Source organism: Staurois parvus, unplaced genomic scaffold (genome assembly GCF_062004578.1).
Source record: "Staurois parvus isolate SC_StPar_1 unplaced genomic scaffold, SC_StPar_1.0 ptg000155l, whole genome shotgun sequence".
In the NCBI taxonomy this organism is placed as follows: domain Eukaryota; kingdom Metazoa; phylum Chordata; class Amphibia; order Anura; family Ranidae; genus Staurois; species Staurois parvus.
Window position 1 is genome coordinate 25288336 of NW_028317951.1, and position 19852 is coordinate 25308187.

General features: G+C 40.0%; 1 protein-coding gene across 1 annotated transcript in view; it reads right to left on the minus strand.

Annotated features, from left to right (window-relative positions):
• The window catches only part of CCDC39 (coiled-coil domain 39 molecular ruler complex subunit), a 72796-nt gene that overhangs the window by 21794 nt on the left and 31150 nt on the right, over positions 1 to 19852 (minus strand). Inside the window, exons 12-16 of the mRNA XM_089675558.1 lie at positions 18806 to 18943; positions 17008 to 17216; positions 13548 to 13671; positions 4827 to 4986; positions 2009 to 2115 (exon numbers count right to left, since the gene is read on the minus strand). Coding sequence (XP_089531684.1) covers positions 2009 to 2115; positions 4827 to 4986; positions 13548 to 13671; positions 17008 to 17216; positions 18806 to 18943 — 738 coding nt within the window. The remainder of the gene's footprint in view (positions 1 to 2008; positions 2116 to 4826; positions 4987 to 13547; positions 13672 to 17007; positions 17217 to 18805; positions 18944 to 19852) is intronic.

Consider the following 19852-nt stretch of genomic DNA (forward strand, 5'->3'; position numbering starts at 1 on the left):
ATGACAATTGCGCGGTCATGCAACACTGTACCCATATGACATTTTTATCATTTTTAGAGAGATAGAACTTTTGTTTTGGTGGTATTTATTCATCTCTGGAATTTTATTTTTTTCTTAAAACAAACCAAAAACTACTGAACATTTTGAAAAAAAAAAAAAAACGTTTTTTTTTTTAGTTTTTGTTATACAATTTTGTAAATAAGTGATTTTTCTCCTTCACTGATGTGTGCTAATGAGGCTGCAGTGATGGGCACTGATAGGCTGCACTGATGGACCCTGATGAGGAGGCACTGGTAGGTTGCACTGATGGGCATTGACAGGCATCACTGATGGGCAATGAAAGGCAGCACTGAAACATGACACTGATATGCGGCACTGATAGGCAGCACTGACTGGCACTGATGCACACTGATAGGCGACACTGACTGGCACTGATAGGTGGCACTGATTGGCATTGATAGGTGGCACTGACTGGCACTGATGGGTGACATTGAAAGGCAGCTCAGATGGGCACTGATATGTGGCACTGGCACTGATGAGCACTGACTGCTGGCACTGATGGACACTGATAGGTGGCACTTCTGGGGCCACACTGATCATCAGGGCACACTGATCATCAGTGCCCTGATGATCAGTGCACATGTCCCCTCCACGGAAAGCTAATGCATCCACCACATGTAAAAATTGATAAGCTGCAATATAATAAATGTTTGCTTTTAAGTTTTTTACTGCTTTAAAATCTAAGCATCACTTTGACAATATAGGTTTGATATTACAGGTCTATAGCTTAGCAAAAATTGCTCTGGTCTGCAAGTGATTAGCAACTCTAGTTGCATAAACAGTAACAATAAACACAATGTGTGATTTAAATGGGCATTCTTTTAGATCATCTGTTCTTTGTAGAAAATATTCCCCATATTGATAATATTGGGTATGTAACATGAAGCTCATTTTAATGATGCAGTGGAGAAACCCATAATATGCATAGAATGCTAACCAATTGTAACTACATTTCAGGTTTCATCAGTTAAAGCTGCACTCCAGGAAAACAGCCAAATATATAGATGAAATGCATATATGGGAGCTGTTTTTGTATTACACAGCTCTGACGCATCACACAACCCTGACTGGCAGGGCAGAAGATCTGATTCTTTTTTCTGCAGTTAAAAGGTGAAGTTTAATCTGTTTATATTTTGCCTTGTCTGTCCCTTCCCCCCAATCAATATGCAAATTAATTTATAAAAAAAAAAAAAAACTTTTCATTACATACCTTTTATAGACCTAGGGTCATAATCACTGGCTCTCTGTGCTTCTCTATGAAATGCAGGCATATTATGTCTGGTGGTAGGGTCAGCCAGTTGCTGTACATAGTTTTCTGAGAACATCACAGTACCCATCTCAGTACTCCTGTCAAGAGCCCTCATACAATCAGTGGGTTGTCTTGTAAGTGGGAGTTATGCAAATATCAAAAAGTCTTGGCAGAGGTCTGAGGAGGAGTGGACATTCCTAAGCAGGCAGCAATTATATGCAGATCACCCTAGAATCAATGCTCACACGTGATTCTAAGCCTCTGATTGATAGAACTGAAATCCTAAGAATAAAAAGGCCAGACCAGTCACAGTACGGGTGGGTAGGAAGGGGGCTCGATGATGCTGGAGATCAGAAAAAGAAGAGGGCTCTCTCACTTTTTGCAGTTTCTAATACACTTACACTGCTTCCATTTAAAAAGGATGTATTGATGAATAGAGAGCTGCTTTCATTTGTGCCATTATATCTGCCTGGAGTTCACCTATAGAACAATGAGAACAATGAAAGAAAACTGCCATTGGATCCTGTACTGTGCGCACTGCCTTTCTACAAGAGCCCCATAATGTGTTCAAATATGTGAAATTAATGTTCTGTATCTGCCTACTTATTTTTCATACAAGATATTTTAACATTCTGAATGCTGGTGTAAATTTCTTCAAGGTCTTTCTAATACTTCATTCTTATGATTAGGACTTCTTACCTGCATATCTTCCTGCAGCTCCTTGATTTGCCTTCGCTTGTACCTATATTTTTCCTCTGATGCTTTCTTTTGTTCTTCTAGCTGAATTTTTTCTTCATACTCATCACCTTAGAGCAAGGAAACACACTGTAGAGTTATGATTCCACAGTAAACATTTTGTGGGGGGGGGGGGGCAGTATTTGTGCCTGTGTTGGCATGGCCTGCCCAATCAGACACCAACTACCTACAAGTGTATCCTCCCTTGTGCAGTGACAGGTAGGTGCACAGCTTTGATGGGGTTTTATGGAGACAAGCTTGACCATGTTTGGCCAAACCCGGACATCACCTGTCAGTGGCAGGCTAATGAACTGCGGGTAGGGGATTACCTGCCCTTCATCTGCATGTACACAAAGAGGTGGGGATACTCATGAGATCATTTACCTAACATGGTCATACAAGGTCAATGTCATTGACCAAATATGGCCATGTGGTCATATTAGGTCAATGATGTCAGGACCATCAACTCCCCCCCACCCCTTCCCTTTCTGCACATGCAGCGGCTGGGTGGGAAATGTCCCTTTCCACAGCTAATTGGCCCAGGAATGACAGCTGCCTGCCAGATTTGGCCAAACTCTAGATGTAACTAAGGCCCTGGACAAACACATGGCTCTAGGCTCCTGTGTAGTTTGCATTGGGGGTGATCCAGCTTTGCAATCAATACAGTATATCAGATTGCTATCCAGTCTCCAGTTGCTATGTTAATTGTGAGTTGTGTGTTTTCAACAGTTTTCTAAAGCACCTCTTCCAAATTTGTTATAAAATAGTCTGCTCTAATTATCCTGAAGTCTTGTTAATGGCAGGGGTACATTGACAAGATGGCCACACACAGATAATCCTTCAGAATTAAACCGTCAGATCAACAAACTTTACCAACAGTTATGAAGTGTGTCTAAAATTATATCCAGTTGGGTAGACCCTTACCCTACACTGCTGTCAGGGCTGCCATCAGGGGGGGGACAACCAATAAACATGTAGGGGACCCAGGCCCCAACCAGGGGCAGACTGGCCATTTGGCGGGGGGTTGGGGGGGCTGTGTGTACTTCAGGTTGAGGTGGGGGGGTTCAGAGAAAGGCAAGAGAGGAGAGGAGCAGTGTATATAGACAGGCTTCCTCACTTTGCTGACGCTAAATGTGATTGTCCGTTTTCTATGTAATCGACGGCTTTTTGTTTCCCTTCTCTTTATAGCTCTGAGAAGGAGCTGTCATTCGGGCCAGCCACTGAAGTAAACAAAGGGACAGGGTGACTCCTTGACAGCTCCTTCTTGAAGCTGTAAAGTAAAGAATAAAAAAAAAAAGCCGTCAATTACATTTGAAAACCGGAAATCACATTTAGCGCCGGCAAGTGAGGGAGCCTATCTTTATACACTGCTCGCTCACTGTATATACTGCTCCTCTCCTGCCCCCTTTTGCACACACTGCCCCCCCCCACAAAGAGGATCTGTAAGGTATATGCCATCACATAGGGGACAAAAAAAATGGCAGTTGTGCTACACATGTTACACATCACCGTGCACGCCAGTATGAGATCAATCATTTTAGCATCAGATCTCATGGGTAATGCTAAACTGATGACCTTTAGGGGCTTTTAAAGCATCATCTATGAGAAATATAAAAATATAGGGTATTGATTTTTTTTGCTGTTTCATGGGTGTACACAATTTTAATGCTTGACATGTTGGGTAGCTATTTACTCTGTGTAACTTTATCTTTTATATTTTACCAAAAAATTGGATAAATTATTGTGTTTCTCTGCCCTAAAATTAACTTTAGGGTATTGTTTTCTGAAATCTTGCATTTTAATAAGCATTGCACTAATATCAAGTGACATATAAAATTGGAACTACCACAAATGTATTCTCTAGGGTGTCTGCTTTCAGAAAATATATAATGTTTGGGGTATTATGTAATCTTCAGGCCTAAAATGTTTAATCAGGTAAACCAAGAATGTTAAAAAATTAAAAATAAAATGTCTCTGGGACTCAAGTGGTTAAGTGGATGTGAAAAACTGATGTAAACTGAAAACATTTGAAAAAACATGACTGAACTGACGAAACAAACGGAATGCCAGTGTGAAAGGACCCTGAGTGTGAGGAGATGGAGGCTCCCTCTGAAGGTACAATAAGGGGTGGAGGCTGCGCCTAAGGTGAGGGAGGCTGTCTATGAGGAAATAGAGGCTCCTTTGTGATGATATGGGGGATGGAGGCTCCTCTGAAGTGACAGAGCTTTTATAAGGTGGTTTGTCCTCATCACAATGATCTCCCTCAAAGGATCCTCCAACTGACAGCAATATTCTCTGGTGTCAGGGGGTCTCATAGAGGTAGGCAGGTGTTTGGAGGTCTTTATATAGAGGTAAGTGGGTGTCAGGGGGTCTAATATAGAGGTAGGTAGGTGTCAGGGGGTCTTATAAAGAGATTGGTAGGTGTCATGGGATATTATATAGAAGTTGGTAGGTATTTGGTGGTCTTATACAGAGATTTGTAGATATGGGGGGGTCTTACATAGAGGTTGGTAGGTGTTGGTGGGTCTTCTATAGAGGTCAGTAGGTGCACTGATGACTTGGAATACATTTCTCATTTTCATATATTAGGTTGTTAGAGTGTTAAAATAAAATTGGGAGGACCCTGAGGAATGTTGATGGTCAGGCCCGTGGGGGCCCAGGCCTAAAGCTGTGTAAGGGGCTGCAAAATTTCTGATGTCTGCCCTGACAGCTATTGGTTATTTTCTGGATTTGACTAATGCAATCTGTGGCTGCATTATCACATCTGTACAAGCTGACTTACTTGATTCAGTAACTTTATTCAATGATTTCCGGTAGGAGCTGTTACAGTCATTAATGACCTGCAGCGTGTTCTCCAGAGCATGAATTTCTTTTTCAGCCTTGTGGATTTTGGCATCCAGCTCATCACCAACATGCTGAAGTTCTTCCTTTTCTTGTGCAGCCTTGAAGAACCATTATGGAAACATTACTTATTAAACACGTAGGAAGACAAATTTGGTTACACGATGGTAACTTATGGTATTTGAGCTATAGTCAATACAGTTGACAAAATTCAATATAACATAAATATGAATTTTTCAAAAACCTACCGGAGTAAAGTGATTGGCATGTTTTCTAAACTATAGTTTTCCAGTAGCAACTAAAACAAATTAAGGAAGAGTCTGCACAAAGCTGAATAGCTGTGTGACCCAATGATTTGGGCCTAGTGAGAGAAGACTGTATGTAATTACTTTCCAAGCCATTACAGCCATTGCTGAGACAGCCAAATGGCCAAAGAAATACCACATTATCATAAGGCATCAGAGAGATACAAAGAACGAAGAAGAAGCCTGAAGAAATCCATGCTGATATCAAGAGGCAAGGTCTTTCCTCTACACCCAGGAAATTAACTTTTTGTTGAGCATTGGGATCTTACTCTATTCGCATATTTGGCTTGTTGTGGTGGTGACAACAACAATCTCTGAACACTAAATATCTTTTTGAAAATCTATACTGAAAGTGTATGTTCAACTTGAGACTTACACACTATTAAGTGCCACAATTGTTATGACTTAAATGCATAAAATACTTTTTCACTTGTATTTACTGCTGTAATACTGATATTGATAAAAAGGTTAGGTGGAAACTTTCCTTGTTTTTGGTAATTTTTATTTTCATGCTTTTTTAAAGTTTATAAACTGATATTTAATGTAATTTCATATTATTTCTATAAAATCTTTATAGCTTAATCGTACAGTACAGACAAAGGACTTGTATTCAAAGACCATGGGTGGCTTCAGGTGATTGGACACTGGCAAAAATTGTACCGGGCCCTTCCAAATGCACACTCATAATCCCACTCACTCCGTGAGACTTCAGTTTTTTTTGTTATACCTTGAGGAATGTATCCCCCTACATGTTATACCTTGGGGATCATACCCAGGTACCCAGGCTGGCTTGTAATGTTTGTTTTGGGTACTGGATCCTGCCTTGGGTGCTCACCTTGGCAGAACGTACTATGGGTGTAGTTAGCCACAGACCCATCCTCCCACAGGAGATATGCCCACCATGACAGTCCCAGTAACGTGGATTAGGTAAAACAAGATTTCCCTGTATTGTGGGACCGGTTTCTGCCTTTTAATAGACAACCTGCCGTGCTTAGCACATAATGCAGATACTGTACATAGGCAAAGGAATGGGGAGTTAGTCATTTTATTGCGCGATTCCCTGTTGTAATGCTAACAGTGCAAAAGGTAATATCTACTTGAGTTTACATTTTTCCTCCCATCTAGAATTAGTCTCAGCATGATGAAGTAGTTGCAACATGTCTAAGGATGATGCACTTTCCCCAGTCATATCCATGAAATGTGCACACAACATGTTTGCTGTATTTCCTGAAGCCTTCTACTACAGAGACATGAGAACATAGTGAGTGTCCGGGTTATTGCTGCAAAACCTCATCCCTTCTGCACACCATTCCATGAGTACCCCACCGGGGATCCCTTCGCTTTAGCAATAGTGGATCACAGGCACGAAGGAGCTGGGACAAAAGGGGAAACTAACTCTTTCTGCAAACAGCCTACAAGAAACTCAGAACGCCACTCAGGGCGATAGCTTTTTCCTTGTCCCGGATCAATGTCTTGTTATCACCTATGTCCCCTCCTCTAACTCTAGCTGTCTCTTAGGCGCACACCATGCAGTCTATCTGAAATAAGCAGATTTCTCTGCCACTATGTCTGAATTCTTTGGGAAACTTTCAGCACTCCTAAAATCCTTGGTTTCCAGAGGCCAGGAATTCTACACTTCTGTCTCCCAGAATCCTGTTTGAGGATGGAAGGGAGAAAACTGATGGGGAGACAGATATTATAGAGAAAGCTCCTCCCAAGCTTTTGACTGAAATTTGTCACATGGAAAAGAAATTAAAGAAAAAAAATGGACTGTTCTGGTAGTGGATCCTGCCACTTCAGCCCTGAATAAATAGCTTACAGATCCTATTGAGGTTGTTCCCCCTTTTAAGGAATTCTGTTAATAGACATTTTGAAGCCCTCTTAAAAGGCTTCCTTTGCCCTTGAAAATCTAGCCCTGCAGCCAGCAGTTGCTGCCATGTCTATCTGCCAGACTATTGCTAATTGGACTAGACAAGTGAATAGGAGACTATGACCTTCTTTTTTTTGCAGCTTATGCCCTCAGATTTATGGTTTTGTGTTCATACTCCATATAATGTTCTTAGCCAAGTATCTAAAATGTCTTTTATCTCAATACATTTGTGCAAGATTTTGTGGTTGCTGTACCTGTATGTAAGCATGCCTTTGTAAGGTCAACGCCTGTTTGTGGAGTCCTTTGATAAATTGAGCAAGGAAGACACAGGGGTAAAAGTGCTAATACCCCACATGAAAAAGCCTAAGTCTCTTTTTTCCTATCTACTATCTACAGTGCCTTGAAAAAGTATTCATACCCCTTGAAATTTTCCAAATTTTGTAATGTTGGGCAGCACACTGGCTAAATGGTTAGCACTTCCGCCTGGCAGTACTATTGTCATTGGTTCGAATCCCAGCCACGGCACCACCTGCCCGGAGTTTGCATGTTCTCCCTGTGCCTGCATAGGTTTCCTCCGGGTACTCCGGTTTCCTCCCACACTCCAAAGACATTCTGGGAGGTGAACTGGATCCTGTCTAAAATTGTCCCTAGTATGTGTATGTATGAATGTAAGTTAGGGACCTTAGATTGTACGCCCCTTGAGGGTTAGGGACTGGTGTGAATGTACCAAATATATATGTAAATCGCTGCATAAATTGACGGCGCTATACAAGTACCTGTAATAATAATAACGTTACATCCAAAAATGTAAAATGTATTTTATTTGGATTTTATGTGTTAGACCAACATAAAAACGCCACAATTGTGAAGTAGAAGGAAAATGATGGTTTTCAAACATTTTTTACAAACAAATATCTGAAAAGTGTGGCGTGCATTTGTATTCAGCCCCCTTTACTCTGATATCCCTAACTAAAATCTAGTGGAACCAATTGCCTTCTGAAGTCACCTAATTAGTGTCCACCTGTGTGTAATTCAATCTCAGTATAAACACAGCTGTTCTGTGAAGCCCTCAGAGGTTTGTTAGAGAACATTACTGAATAAACAGCATCATGAAGGCCAAGGAACACACCGGACAGGTCAGGGATAAAATTGTGAAGTTTAAAGCAGGGTTAGGTTATAAAAAAAATATCCCAAGCTTTGAACATCTCACAGAGCACTGTTCAATCCATCATCCGAAAATGAAAAGAGTATGGCACAACTGCTAACCTACCAAGACATAGCCACCCACATAAGATGACAGGCTGGGCAAGGAGAGCATTAATCAGAGAAGCAGCAGCAAAGATTCCCATGGTAACTCTGGAGGAGCTGCAGAGATCCATAGCTCAGGTGGGAGAATCTGTCCACATGACAACTATTTGTAGTGCACGCCACAAATCTGGCCTTATGGAAAAGTGGCAAGAAGAAAGCCATTGTTGAAAGAAAGCCATAAGAAGTCCTGTTTGCAGTTTGTGAGAAGCCATGTGAAGGACGCAGCAAACGTGGTGCTCTGGTCTGATGAGACCAAAAGTTAACTTTTTGGCCTAAAAGCAAAACGCTATGTGTTGCGGAAAACTAAACCATGAAACATGGTGGTGGTAGTCCAGGTTGTGGGGATGCTTTTTTTCAGCAGGCACAGAGAAGCTGGTAAGAGTTGATGGGAAGATGGATGTAGCCAAGTACAGGGCAATCTTCTAGCAGGACAACGACCCTAAACATACAGCCAGAGCTACAATGGAATGGATTAGATCAGGGGTCTCCAAACTATGGCCCTCCAAGTATTGAGGAACTGCAAGTCCCATGAGGCCTTGCAAGACTGACAGCCACAGGCAAGACTCCCAGAGGCAGAGGCATGATGGGACTTGTAGTACTTCAACAGCTGGAGGGCCATTGTTTGGAGAGCCCTGGTTTAGATCAAAGCATATTCATGTGTTAGAATGGCCCAGTCAAAGTCCAGACCTAAATCGGATTGAAAATCTGTGGCAAGACTTGAAAATTGCTGTTCACAGACGCTCTCCATCCAATCTGACAGAGCTTGAGCTATTTTGCAAAGCATAATGGACAAAAATTTCACTCTCTAGATGTTCTTAGTACTTTTTGTTGCAAGGATTGGACCCGAGTCCACAAAGACAGACCAGATCTCTGGCTCCAAACTGTCATTTAAAAGGGGTATAAAGTAGAATTTCTATTATTGCCCCCCCCTCACATCCTACCCTCCAATTTTCCAGTGTCAGCTCAAAACCAAGCAAATTTACTGCTGCCTTGCACCAACTTCAGTTACAAGAAGTGGTTGTACCAGGGTGTTTATTCAACACTACTCACAGTCCTCAAACCGAAAGGGGGCATCCGCCTCATATAGGACTTAGAATCTCTAAACAGATTTTTTTCTGTAGCAAAATTCCATATGGAATCAGAAAAGTCTGTTGTTGCTTCTCTCATACAAGGGGAATTTGCTGCATCAGTAGACATATAAAGTGCCTATCTAAATATCTCCATTTCCCCTCACATCAATGCTTTTTGCATTTTTGCTGTGGAAGACTAACAATTCAAATTTCTAGAACTACCATTGGGGCTCTTTAGACCCAAAGTGTTTGCAAAAGCACTTGCCCACATTTTCTTTTCTGAGGACCCAAGGCATTCAGATTATAGAGTACTTGGGCAACCTTCTGCTAAAGGGCTCCTCATCCACAACCTTGTTTGCCAAAGTCCAAAAGACAAATCAGATCCTTCAAACCTTTGGCTGATTAATCAACTTTCTAAAGTCTGCCTCCCCCAGCGCTCACACCATACCTGGGTCTGAACACAGAATAGAGAATTTTTGTTCTTCCATAACAAAATGCCTCTTCAAAAGGTCCCACAATGGACTTTCAGATCCAAAACGTACCCCTGAGTTTGCATCTCCATGAGAGTTTGCCTAATGGTCCTTCGAGGCAGGTCCCTTTGCCCAGTTTCACCCCAGGTCACTTCAATCCAACATCTTCATATTGTGGAACAAACAGATCCACTCTCTGGATCTTGGTCCATGCATTTTTCCAGCCAGACAAATCTCTCCCTGGCAGTGTGGATCTTCAAATCTGTCCTGGCGTTGGGAAAGGAATTACTTCACATTTTCTGAAAGCTGATGTCATTGGATGGCAGCCTTACAGGCTGGGGGCAATTACAACTGTCAAACTCAAACTTTCTGGAACTGGGATCCATCAAATGAATGCTAACAGATTTGACTCCCCTTCTCCAAAGTCATCCAGTCAGGGAGTAGTCAGACAATGTCACATTAATGGCCTACATAAACCATGAGGCAGGAATGTAAAAGTCAAGCTGACCTAAAAGAAACAGGTTTGACACTTTTCTGGGAAGTAATTCACATCCCAGCTATCATCAATGTCCCTGGTGTGAACTGGCAGGTGCACTTCCTAAGACTCCAACACCTAAAACCTGGGAGAGTTGTCTCTGCATCCCTAGATCTTCTAGAATCTATGTCAAAGGTGGGGTTTAACCATATGTGGACATCCTAGCCTGCGGGTTCTGGAACAAACTGAGTAGCCAAGACCAGGGATCCTCTGGCCTTTGCAGTAAATGCCCTGGTGATTCTTTTAAACTCCATTTAGGCTGATAATTGCCTTACCTCTGATAAAGATTCTCCCTGGTCTGCTGTGCAGGATAGAGTTAGAAAGGATTCCAGTGATCCTCATCTCACTGAATTGGCCTTGATGTAGTATACAGATTTACTCAGACTTCTGGTAGATGAGCCCATGGCCTATTCCAAAACAGACCAGTCTTACTGGCACAAGGCCCATTAATCCACCCTGTTTCTCAGTCACTGGCTTTAATGGTATGGCTGTTAAAACCCAGGTCATGAAAGATAAGGGTATTTCTGACTCTTATCTCTACCTTAACCAGAGCAAGACAGTCAACCTCCCACAAGATCAAACATTGCGCAAGGAAGACATTTTGCCTTGTGCAAGGACAGACAGCTGAGTCTCAAGGAATACTCTCTTGTTTGTATTTTGGCCTTTCTTTAATTTTGTCTTGACCAGTGTCTGTCCTGAGTATCCATAAGGGACAGCTTTCTGCCTTATCCATTCTCCTCCAGAAACCTCTTGCTTCGTAAGCAAGACAATGTTTTATTCAAGACATTTCTTCAGGGAGTTGCTCATATAAATTCCCAATTTGACTCCCTGTGTCACCCCGGGATCTCAACCTGGTGCTCTGGGTACTTCAGAGACACCCCTTTGAACAGTTATCTCCTTGCTAGACCTCACACGTAAGGTTGCTTTCCTAGTGGTTATATGGGTGTGCATTTCAACTTTTTGCTAGTGTCCAATCACCTCAAGGTAGCCTGCATATAACCCATTGTCTATGAATCAAAGTCCTGTGTCCTGTACTGTACTCCAAGATAACAAATTTACAGATAAATCAAATTTCTTATTTTTACTAACAAACATTATTTCATTTAAGGCAATCTGTTTGAAAAGCCTACTAGCCTTTGAAATAATAATACCAGCCAATGACTTTGTTTTTTTTAAATTCCAATGATCCTTCCACTCCTTGGTCTGAGCACGAAAAATGCCAACTTAAGGCACAGGGGTTAAACACCCAGTATGCATGAGGAACACCGTTGTCCGAGTCACTGACTTGGAACAGGTATAGAGATAAGGAATACTTTTCTGACAAACATTTAAAGCATGCTCCTCCAGGTCTGTGACTCAAAATACTAAGGTCACACAGCAGGACACTTAGCACTTTCAAGAAGAGGCGGCCAAGAATGGCAGCCCCATGCTTTTCTCATGGCAAAGTCATTGTAAAGAACACCTTTTCTGAGAGAAAAATAGAGGCTGCCATTGCTAACTTCCTTTTCTGCATCTGTTAGATGCCTGGCTACCATGATGACCCCCTTCGTCTTCAATACTGTAAATCACTAATCTAAATCATACATTCGGATAAAGAGTTTTGACTTTTTTTGTACTTTCTTGATCTATAAGAAAGAGTCATAAAAGCACATTGTTGTGTTGCACTGCAAAGCAAGAAGCAGAACCCACACAGAGAACAAATGGTTGCTTCCATTTGCAAATTAAATTAAACATAAAAATAATTAAAAAAATGACATACATAGATAACATTATTTACATCAATCTGATCTCTTAAACACATATATTTAAAAACCACTAAGAAAGCTCTCAAAGGAGAGGCAGCTCTACATTAGTTTTTTTATACTAAGATCGCAAAAGGTAACCTGCCAAATTAACAGGAAGAAAGCCCATTTACAACCCTTGTACTTGTACTGTGTTAGGATTGTTTTTTTTTCCATTTAAATCTCAATCATCATTGAGAACTTATGACCGTGAGTGAGCACAGAAAACAATATAAATACGATTAAATGTTTCTCTATAAATGTTTAAAAAAAAAAAAAAAACTTAAAAATTATGAAGAAAGTGTACTTGATGATCACATTTTTATCATAGTTTCATCTCCTTTCAGCTTGATTTCATCATGGTTTTTGCAATGTTGACTGTCATAACATTGTCATAACATTGTAAAAAATGTGTGAGGAGACAATGTTCTACTGCAGCAGGGCACATCTCACTGATGAATATCAAGGAGAATGCGGCTAGATCACAATGTTCATTCTATAATATAGTTGTAGGTTTTATCTCTCACTCGCTTCTAGCTGCCAGGAGGGAGTCGTGTTCTCACATATCGCAAGATATACCTCTGCAGTGTCCAATAACAAAAATCATGGCTAACAACAGAGTAGAAACGTGTTCCTTTATTAGTAAAACGCAAGCAGAAATGGCCAGCTTGGTGTTCTGCCATTCTTCTCTTTGTCATACTCCATATATGGAAAGAAAACATGTTCTGTCTAACATGACATGGATCATACTGTTAAGCTTTTATGTCCTAGTATGAGGGAAAAGGGTTTGTTTTTTTTAACTCTGAACCATTCTATAGGGTTTAAATTGGTCATACTCCGTTAGTTTTTTTCCCTTCAGCCAATGGTCAGCTAGAGATTCCTCCATCCACACAAACTAGGTTAATGGAGGATCGCTCCCACGGGGATATTGCATTTGGCTGTACCTGCTGATCAAGAAAATATTTCCAACATGTCAATATATCAATGTCTGTCGAGCAGGGTCTTTCACAAACTGGTCGAAATTCATCCGGTCCCTGCTGAACCAGCCAAATTCAATCAGTGTATGGTCATCTTTAGTATTCTTATTATTTTCAACTTTAAAAAGAACATTTGCGCCTTTGCCAATATGTATTTAAGTGTACTTATTGTGTTGCTTTCAGTTACTCCTCTTTTACTTGATATTTGGTGGATATGGTTTTGGAACTCACCGATATGTCAATCTTGCTTATACTGTATATCTGCATGAGGTTATGCTCTGCATCCTTTAAAATTTTTAATAAAATTATTGAAAGAGAAAAAGAGATGTGTTTTTCTAAATCTTACCTTAATTATGTAATAAGCCTGTGATTTATCTTCTTCTCCCTCTGGGGGCATCATTGCAAAAGTAATGATCTCAAATCTTTTCTTCATCTTATCAACTTTTGAAATTCTGTCATGGAGCTCAGAGCTAGACAAATCAAAGTATACAGTTAGAAAAATCTCTCCGGTTTTCAGGTATTAAAGGGCCCTTTGAGACAAGCGGTGTCCCTTCTGATCAGTAGGTTATTCATATACACATTCCTTGCTGAATCGAAGCAGAATGAAACGCAATGGATGTAATCAGAGGTGCATCCATTTACATCCCTTTACCTCTGATCGGTCTGATCGATTTAGATCCGCAAACCTTTTCCTTTTTTTTCTATTGGCAGATGTAAATGGCAGTATGTCCAATGGCACATCCGCCTGACCATAGACTAACTCAGAGCTTCCATGTAGATTAGCTTGTAAAAGTGACAGGCAGATCTGATTGGAGCATTTGTCTAAAAAGGACCCTTACTTTTCTGAAAGTAGTCAAAAAACCCCAGTTAGTAACTGCCAATAGAATAGCACAAAGAAGGAACCCAAAAACAGTAATCAGCTATATTATTCATTTCCACCATACAGTCATGTAATTCGTCAGAGGTAGTATGTTTGAGATAATAGGGACATAATTGCTTGAAGGGAGACATTTAATTGATTTTAAATTATTTAACAAAAATTGTTGTGTTATTTGTAAACTGAAGTGTAACACCACAGGTTGAAGGAAAAAAAAAAAAAAAAAAAAACCAAATCGCTCAATTCCCCCATAAACACAAATTCAGAGCAGTGGAATGGCTGGCTGATGCTCTGGAGAGGATGGCCAGGAGAAGAGCCTGTCACTTCTATATACAGAAGCCAGGCTTCTGTGTGTGCAGGTGACAGTAGTGAGCTGCGGGCAGGCAACACTGCAGTCTAGGGGTTCTAGCACACTTGGGATTCTGCACAATTAACACTGACAGGTGGGAGTGGCTAGGGGGTTTGAGTAATCAGTTGTTAAGGACGTGGTGGCCCTCTCCTTAACAAACGATAATTCTTTTCTTTACATTTCAATCCTGCTGACAGCTGAAATGACCGAGCCAGAAGGTAACGGTTTTTAGTACTGATGTTTTTGCACCAGTACCGATACTTGTGCAAATGCTTAGTATCGGTGCAACCCTAAAATAAACCTCTATGTGTCCATGCACATATACAGTGGGGAAAATAATTGATCCTCTGCAGATTTTGTAAGTTTTCCCACTTACAAAGAAATAAAGGGTCTATATTTTTTAATCATAGGTGTATTTTATAATGATAGAGACAGAATATGTCAACCAAAAGTCTAGAAAAAACACATGATACAAATGTTATAAATTGAGTTTCAGTTCAGTGAGTACAATAAGTATTTGATCCCCAAGCAAAACATGACTTAGTACATGGTGAAGAAAGCCTTGTTGGCAAGCACAGAGGTAAGACGTTTCTTGTAGTTGGTTACCAGGTTTGCACACATCTCAGGAGGGATTTTTGTCCACTCTTTCTTTACAAATCTTCTCTAAATCCTTAAGGTTTTTTGGTTGTTGCCTGGCAACTCGAAGTTTCAGCTCCAGGCTCCTTTGGACAAAAGTAATAAATACACAGTTTTTTACCTGCAAAAAAATGTGCATTTATTATTTTTTCCAAAAGGTGAACTTATTTTTAAATGTGCTTCTTCTTGTGCTTCTTCTTGAGCTACTCCTTTGTTGCCTTGGTGGTATGTTCATTTCAATGGCCACAATCAATTAAAATTCTGGCCAATGAAATAAACAACCAATTGCCAAAGGCGCCTAAACAGGTTTGAAGAACGCTGCTTAGTTGCAATTTTAACGCTGATTTTCTCCTGTCAGCATTTACAATATTCCAGTGTGCATGAGGCCTAATATGTACAATCTGGGCACAGGTTCACTTTAAAAGGTTCCTGTTCCGGTCATTTACAGGCAGGAGAAAAATGCCAGGTTTTTAGTGGTTGTACGTAAAAACATGGATGGTTGGCAAAACTGCCATAAACACAAACCACAGCAGTGGAAATCTTATCAATTTTTGATATTTGGCCCATTAAGTTTCAGAAGCATTGTGATAGCAAGCATGACTTTTATTGCATACTTTCTGATTTTATGATCATTTTCATGATTTTTTTTCTCTTTTCTTCTTTTCCTCTTTTCTTTGTATTATTTTTTTTTGCCTTTTTTATTCGAGACACAAAACAGTTTCTCTGAAGATATATAGAATTGCGATACAGTTGAGAAGGGAATATTGATGTAATACATTATGCAGTCTCCTGTGTATTCCATTAGAAACCGATATGTTATGCAGAGCACAACAAGAACATTTCTCCTAGAGGATCAACAATAGAAGCAATAGACTTGATTTACTCAAGGAAAGAGGCTACTAAGTCAGGAAGTGAATATTCACATTGAAAAGTTTATGTTCATGTTACAAAGTGAATGATGGTAAGGCAGGTGAACCCAAACATGTATGGGGAAAAAAATAACAGGATTTTTGACAAAATATGATTATCGTCATCAGTTCTCAATGCTCAATGAAAACTCACTTTGCTAAACGAACAATGTGCATAGTAATTTAACCCAGCTATCATTTCTATTTTGTAGTTCAACAAAGCACAGAGAAAATTACTGTGAACAGATCATGCTGGCAAGCGATTTTTATCTGATTTTATGCCGGATGGATTTTTTTTCAAGTTTTAGATTTTTTAAAACATTTTTTTATTGAATTTTTAAGATTTGTCTCTGGTCTTATTTTTTCTGCCTTTTCTTCTAACTCTCCTAGTCTAACTTTACTTTATTAACAGTAAGTTAAAAAGGGAAGCAATGTGAATTAATAATTCTAGTGTATCTTAATACTGTACATTTTAATCAAGTGGTGATATCATTAATAAAGAACAGTGTTAAGTGTATTCTCACGATAATTCAGATAATCTGCTCATTAGTAAATAGCTTTTGAGAGCCAATCATGACTGTTCATGCAAAAATATCTGATGGGACAAGCACAAAAATTTTTCTCATAACAGAACAAACAACTTTCATGTAATTAGTATAGTATTTGTACACAAAACAAATCGAGTGACCAAGACGATTCCTGCTGGGAAATGAAAGAACACATTACAATACATCACTTCAGATGTTGTATTCCACGTTACAAGAATTTGTGTAACTTTTGTTCGATATGAGACTATTGTGCAATAAAAAACAGACGATCCTTTGTCCGATATTCTCATCATGTGTACTAGACATAATAGTCACTTACAGGTCAACCTATTAAGATAGAACACTGCAGATCATCCAATGAGATCAAAAAGCAAAAATGTATAACTGCCCATTATTCAAGTAAGATATCTGATCATCTATGACTAGTTGAAGGTAAAAATTTTTCCACTAAATATCTGCCATACTTGTATATCTGACTGTATAAATACCTTATACTTTGTCGCTCCTGGTCTACGAGTCTGATCTGAGATTTCAGCATTTCTTTGTGCACAGCGATTTCTTGTGTCCGCTCCTTCATTGCAGTCTGTAACTGTAACTTGCGTTTCTCCAGTGAGAAAACATCATCTGCTTTACTATACAACATGTCCTTTAATCGCTTGATTTCCAATTTCAGAATATTGTCTTCAACCATTGAATCCTAAAAGAACACCAATTTCATATCAGAATGTACTTTACAACACACCAAGAAAGGCTTTATGATAATGACTGTTATGTATAACAGTAAGACCACATTCATTATACTACACCTGAACGTCTAATGAAAGATTAGAAAAGGCTGCCCACTTAGTGCAAATATAAACAATATAATTCCCAATTTGTTAGTAAAACATAAAAGATGTAACACAGAGTAACGAGACACCGCGGAATGGTGACAAACTACAGTACATGAATTTATCCATAGGCGACATTTTAAAAGCCTTTACAGGTGACCAGTTTAGAGTGATACCGGAGTTCTGGGGCTAGAACTATTACTCTCACTCTGATGTCCGTGACATGCATGCAGGACCTACATATGTGTATGCATTTTGCGCAAGAGCACAGGTGGACAAAGGTGGTTTAAAATTGTATTTAATGTATTAAATTTATTTTAACACTGTCCCTTAAGATTTTTTTTTTTAATCAACTTTACTGCTATCTTAAGGGACGAACAGAATCCCCTGTGATAGCATGTGCAGTGACAGGTGCTCTTTACTAAGAGATCTAGGGACTATTAGACTCTCATCCGCCTTCAAAAGCTTCTGTAGTTGTACCGATTATCCCAGTATAAAAGCTTCAACCTGAGGGCGTACGGTTAGGTCCCAAGGGAGTGAAGTGAATAAAGCTTACCACTTTCACATGTACTTTTTATAAGGACATAAAAAAAGACAATAGTTTGCTCCCCCATTTATCTCCAACCATGCATAAGGTTTAGATATAACTGCATGGCACATGATATGTGGGTGTAGTAACATAAAAAAGAGAGAAAGGCACCGCTAAATACAGTATTGACAATTTATTACTGAACAATGGATCAATTGCACTTACAAGATAAATAGTTAAAAATACTCATCGTGTGGTGTAATAAGATCCAGGTGAAGCATCCAGCCATCCAGCAGCAAACTCTGTCAATAGGATCAGGAAGTAAAGCCTAGGATGTGTCTGTGTATCAAAATGAGGCTTGGAAAGTAGAGTTGGATGTAGGAGGTGAAGAGGGCGGAAACATGTTTCGGAGCATGCTCAGTAGGCTCCTTCAGTTCTCTGAGGGCTGAAGGAGCCTACTGAGCATGCTCCAAAATGCGTTACCGCCCCCTTCACCTCCTACATCTGACTCTGCTCTCCAATCCTCTTTTTGATACACAGGCACATCCTGACTCTACTTCCTGATCCTATAGACAGAGGTTGCTGCTGGACGGCTGGATGTCCCACCTGGATCTTATTACACCACACGATGAGTCTTTTTAACTATCTTGTAAGTGCAATTCATCCATTGTTCAGTAATAAATTGTCAATACTGCACTTAGAGGTGCCTTTCTCTCTTTTATGTTTACTGCATTAGAGCCTTGCTTCCACTCTAAGAAGGGCTGCCTCAGTGTTACTGCTCCCATCCATCCATCCCCGATATCCATCTGGCACCTTTACCCTACAGCTACAGAGGTTGGGCTCTAACAAGTGCACCCTATATAATCTACATTTTCTGGGTGTAGTAACATAGCTTTTCTAAGCAACAATATTACAAATATTAATTACCTGTTTTGATGTTCGGAGCTTCTTCAGTGATTTATCAGACATGCTGTTGAACAGCTTAAGTTCCTCCATTTTACTAATTAGATCTCCCTTCTCTTGGCCAGTTTTTTCCAGCTCCCTTTTAATGTACCGTGCATCACCCTTTTAGGAACAGATAACAAAGTCAGGCAAAGAACAAACACAAATATTTCTCAGTCGTATTACATTACAAAAGCTGTCTGCAGACTGCAGAAGGTGGTCAATTGCCAAACATGATACACGTACCTACTGGCAGTGAATTCCTGAGCACTCTATGTTCCTGTTAGTAGTGATGAGTGAACTGTTTGGTTTTTGCATTTTGGTACCTTGTGATTACCCTATGACCCACGCAAATTCATGGCGCACCTCGGCGGTGTCTTTTTGACTTCCACTGTAGGACTACTGCACATGTGCAAGAGGGCAGATGCATGCGCAATTGAGTAGACAGGCCAAGTGACCTCCCACGCGGTTTGCGGTCGGCGTGTGTTTACACGGCATATTATGAGGAGACGTCCAGAGCAGTGTGCAGTTGTTGGCCTGGAATAATGTGGATACACAAGAAGACCTACTATGATGGTATGCACACTGAGTTCCTTTTACTTATAGTTTTGTTTGAGATAGAAGTTGCAGGGATATGATTTGGCCATATGACTGAGAGGTTGCCATTTTACTTTATCTATTGCAGGACTTGAGCAATGGTTAATGTTAAATTACATAGATGGTTAACAAGTGTCATTAAATCTTCCTTGTGAGAGCAAGCAGTCAGCATTGGTATACTTCACATCCTATACACTTAATCAGCCACTATTTTACTTGTGGCATTTTTTGCCATTTGAAGAGTGCCAACACCATCCATATGTGATATAGATTAATGAGGTATGGTAAGAGTAAGTGATCATTAATTTTCCTTCTTGATATTAAGGGAGTCCTTTGGATAATTCAGGATGACATTCAGTCTCCAGAAATCCTTTGATTATTTGTTATGGGCCGCTTGACATTAGTTTCTGGCCTTTGGATAATTTTTTAGGAGTG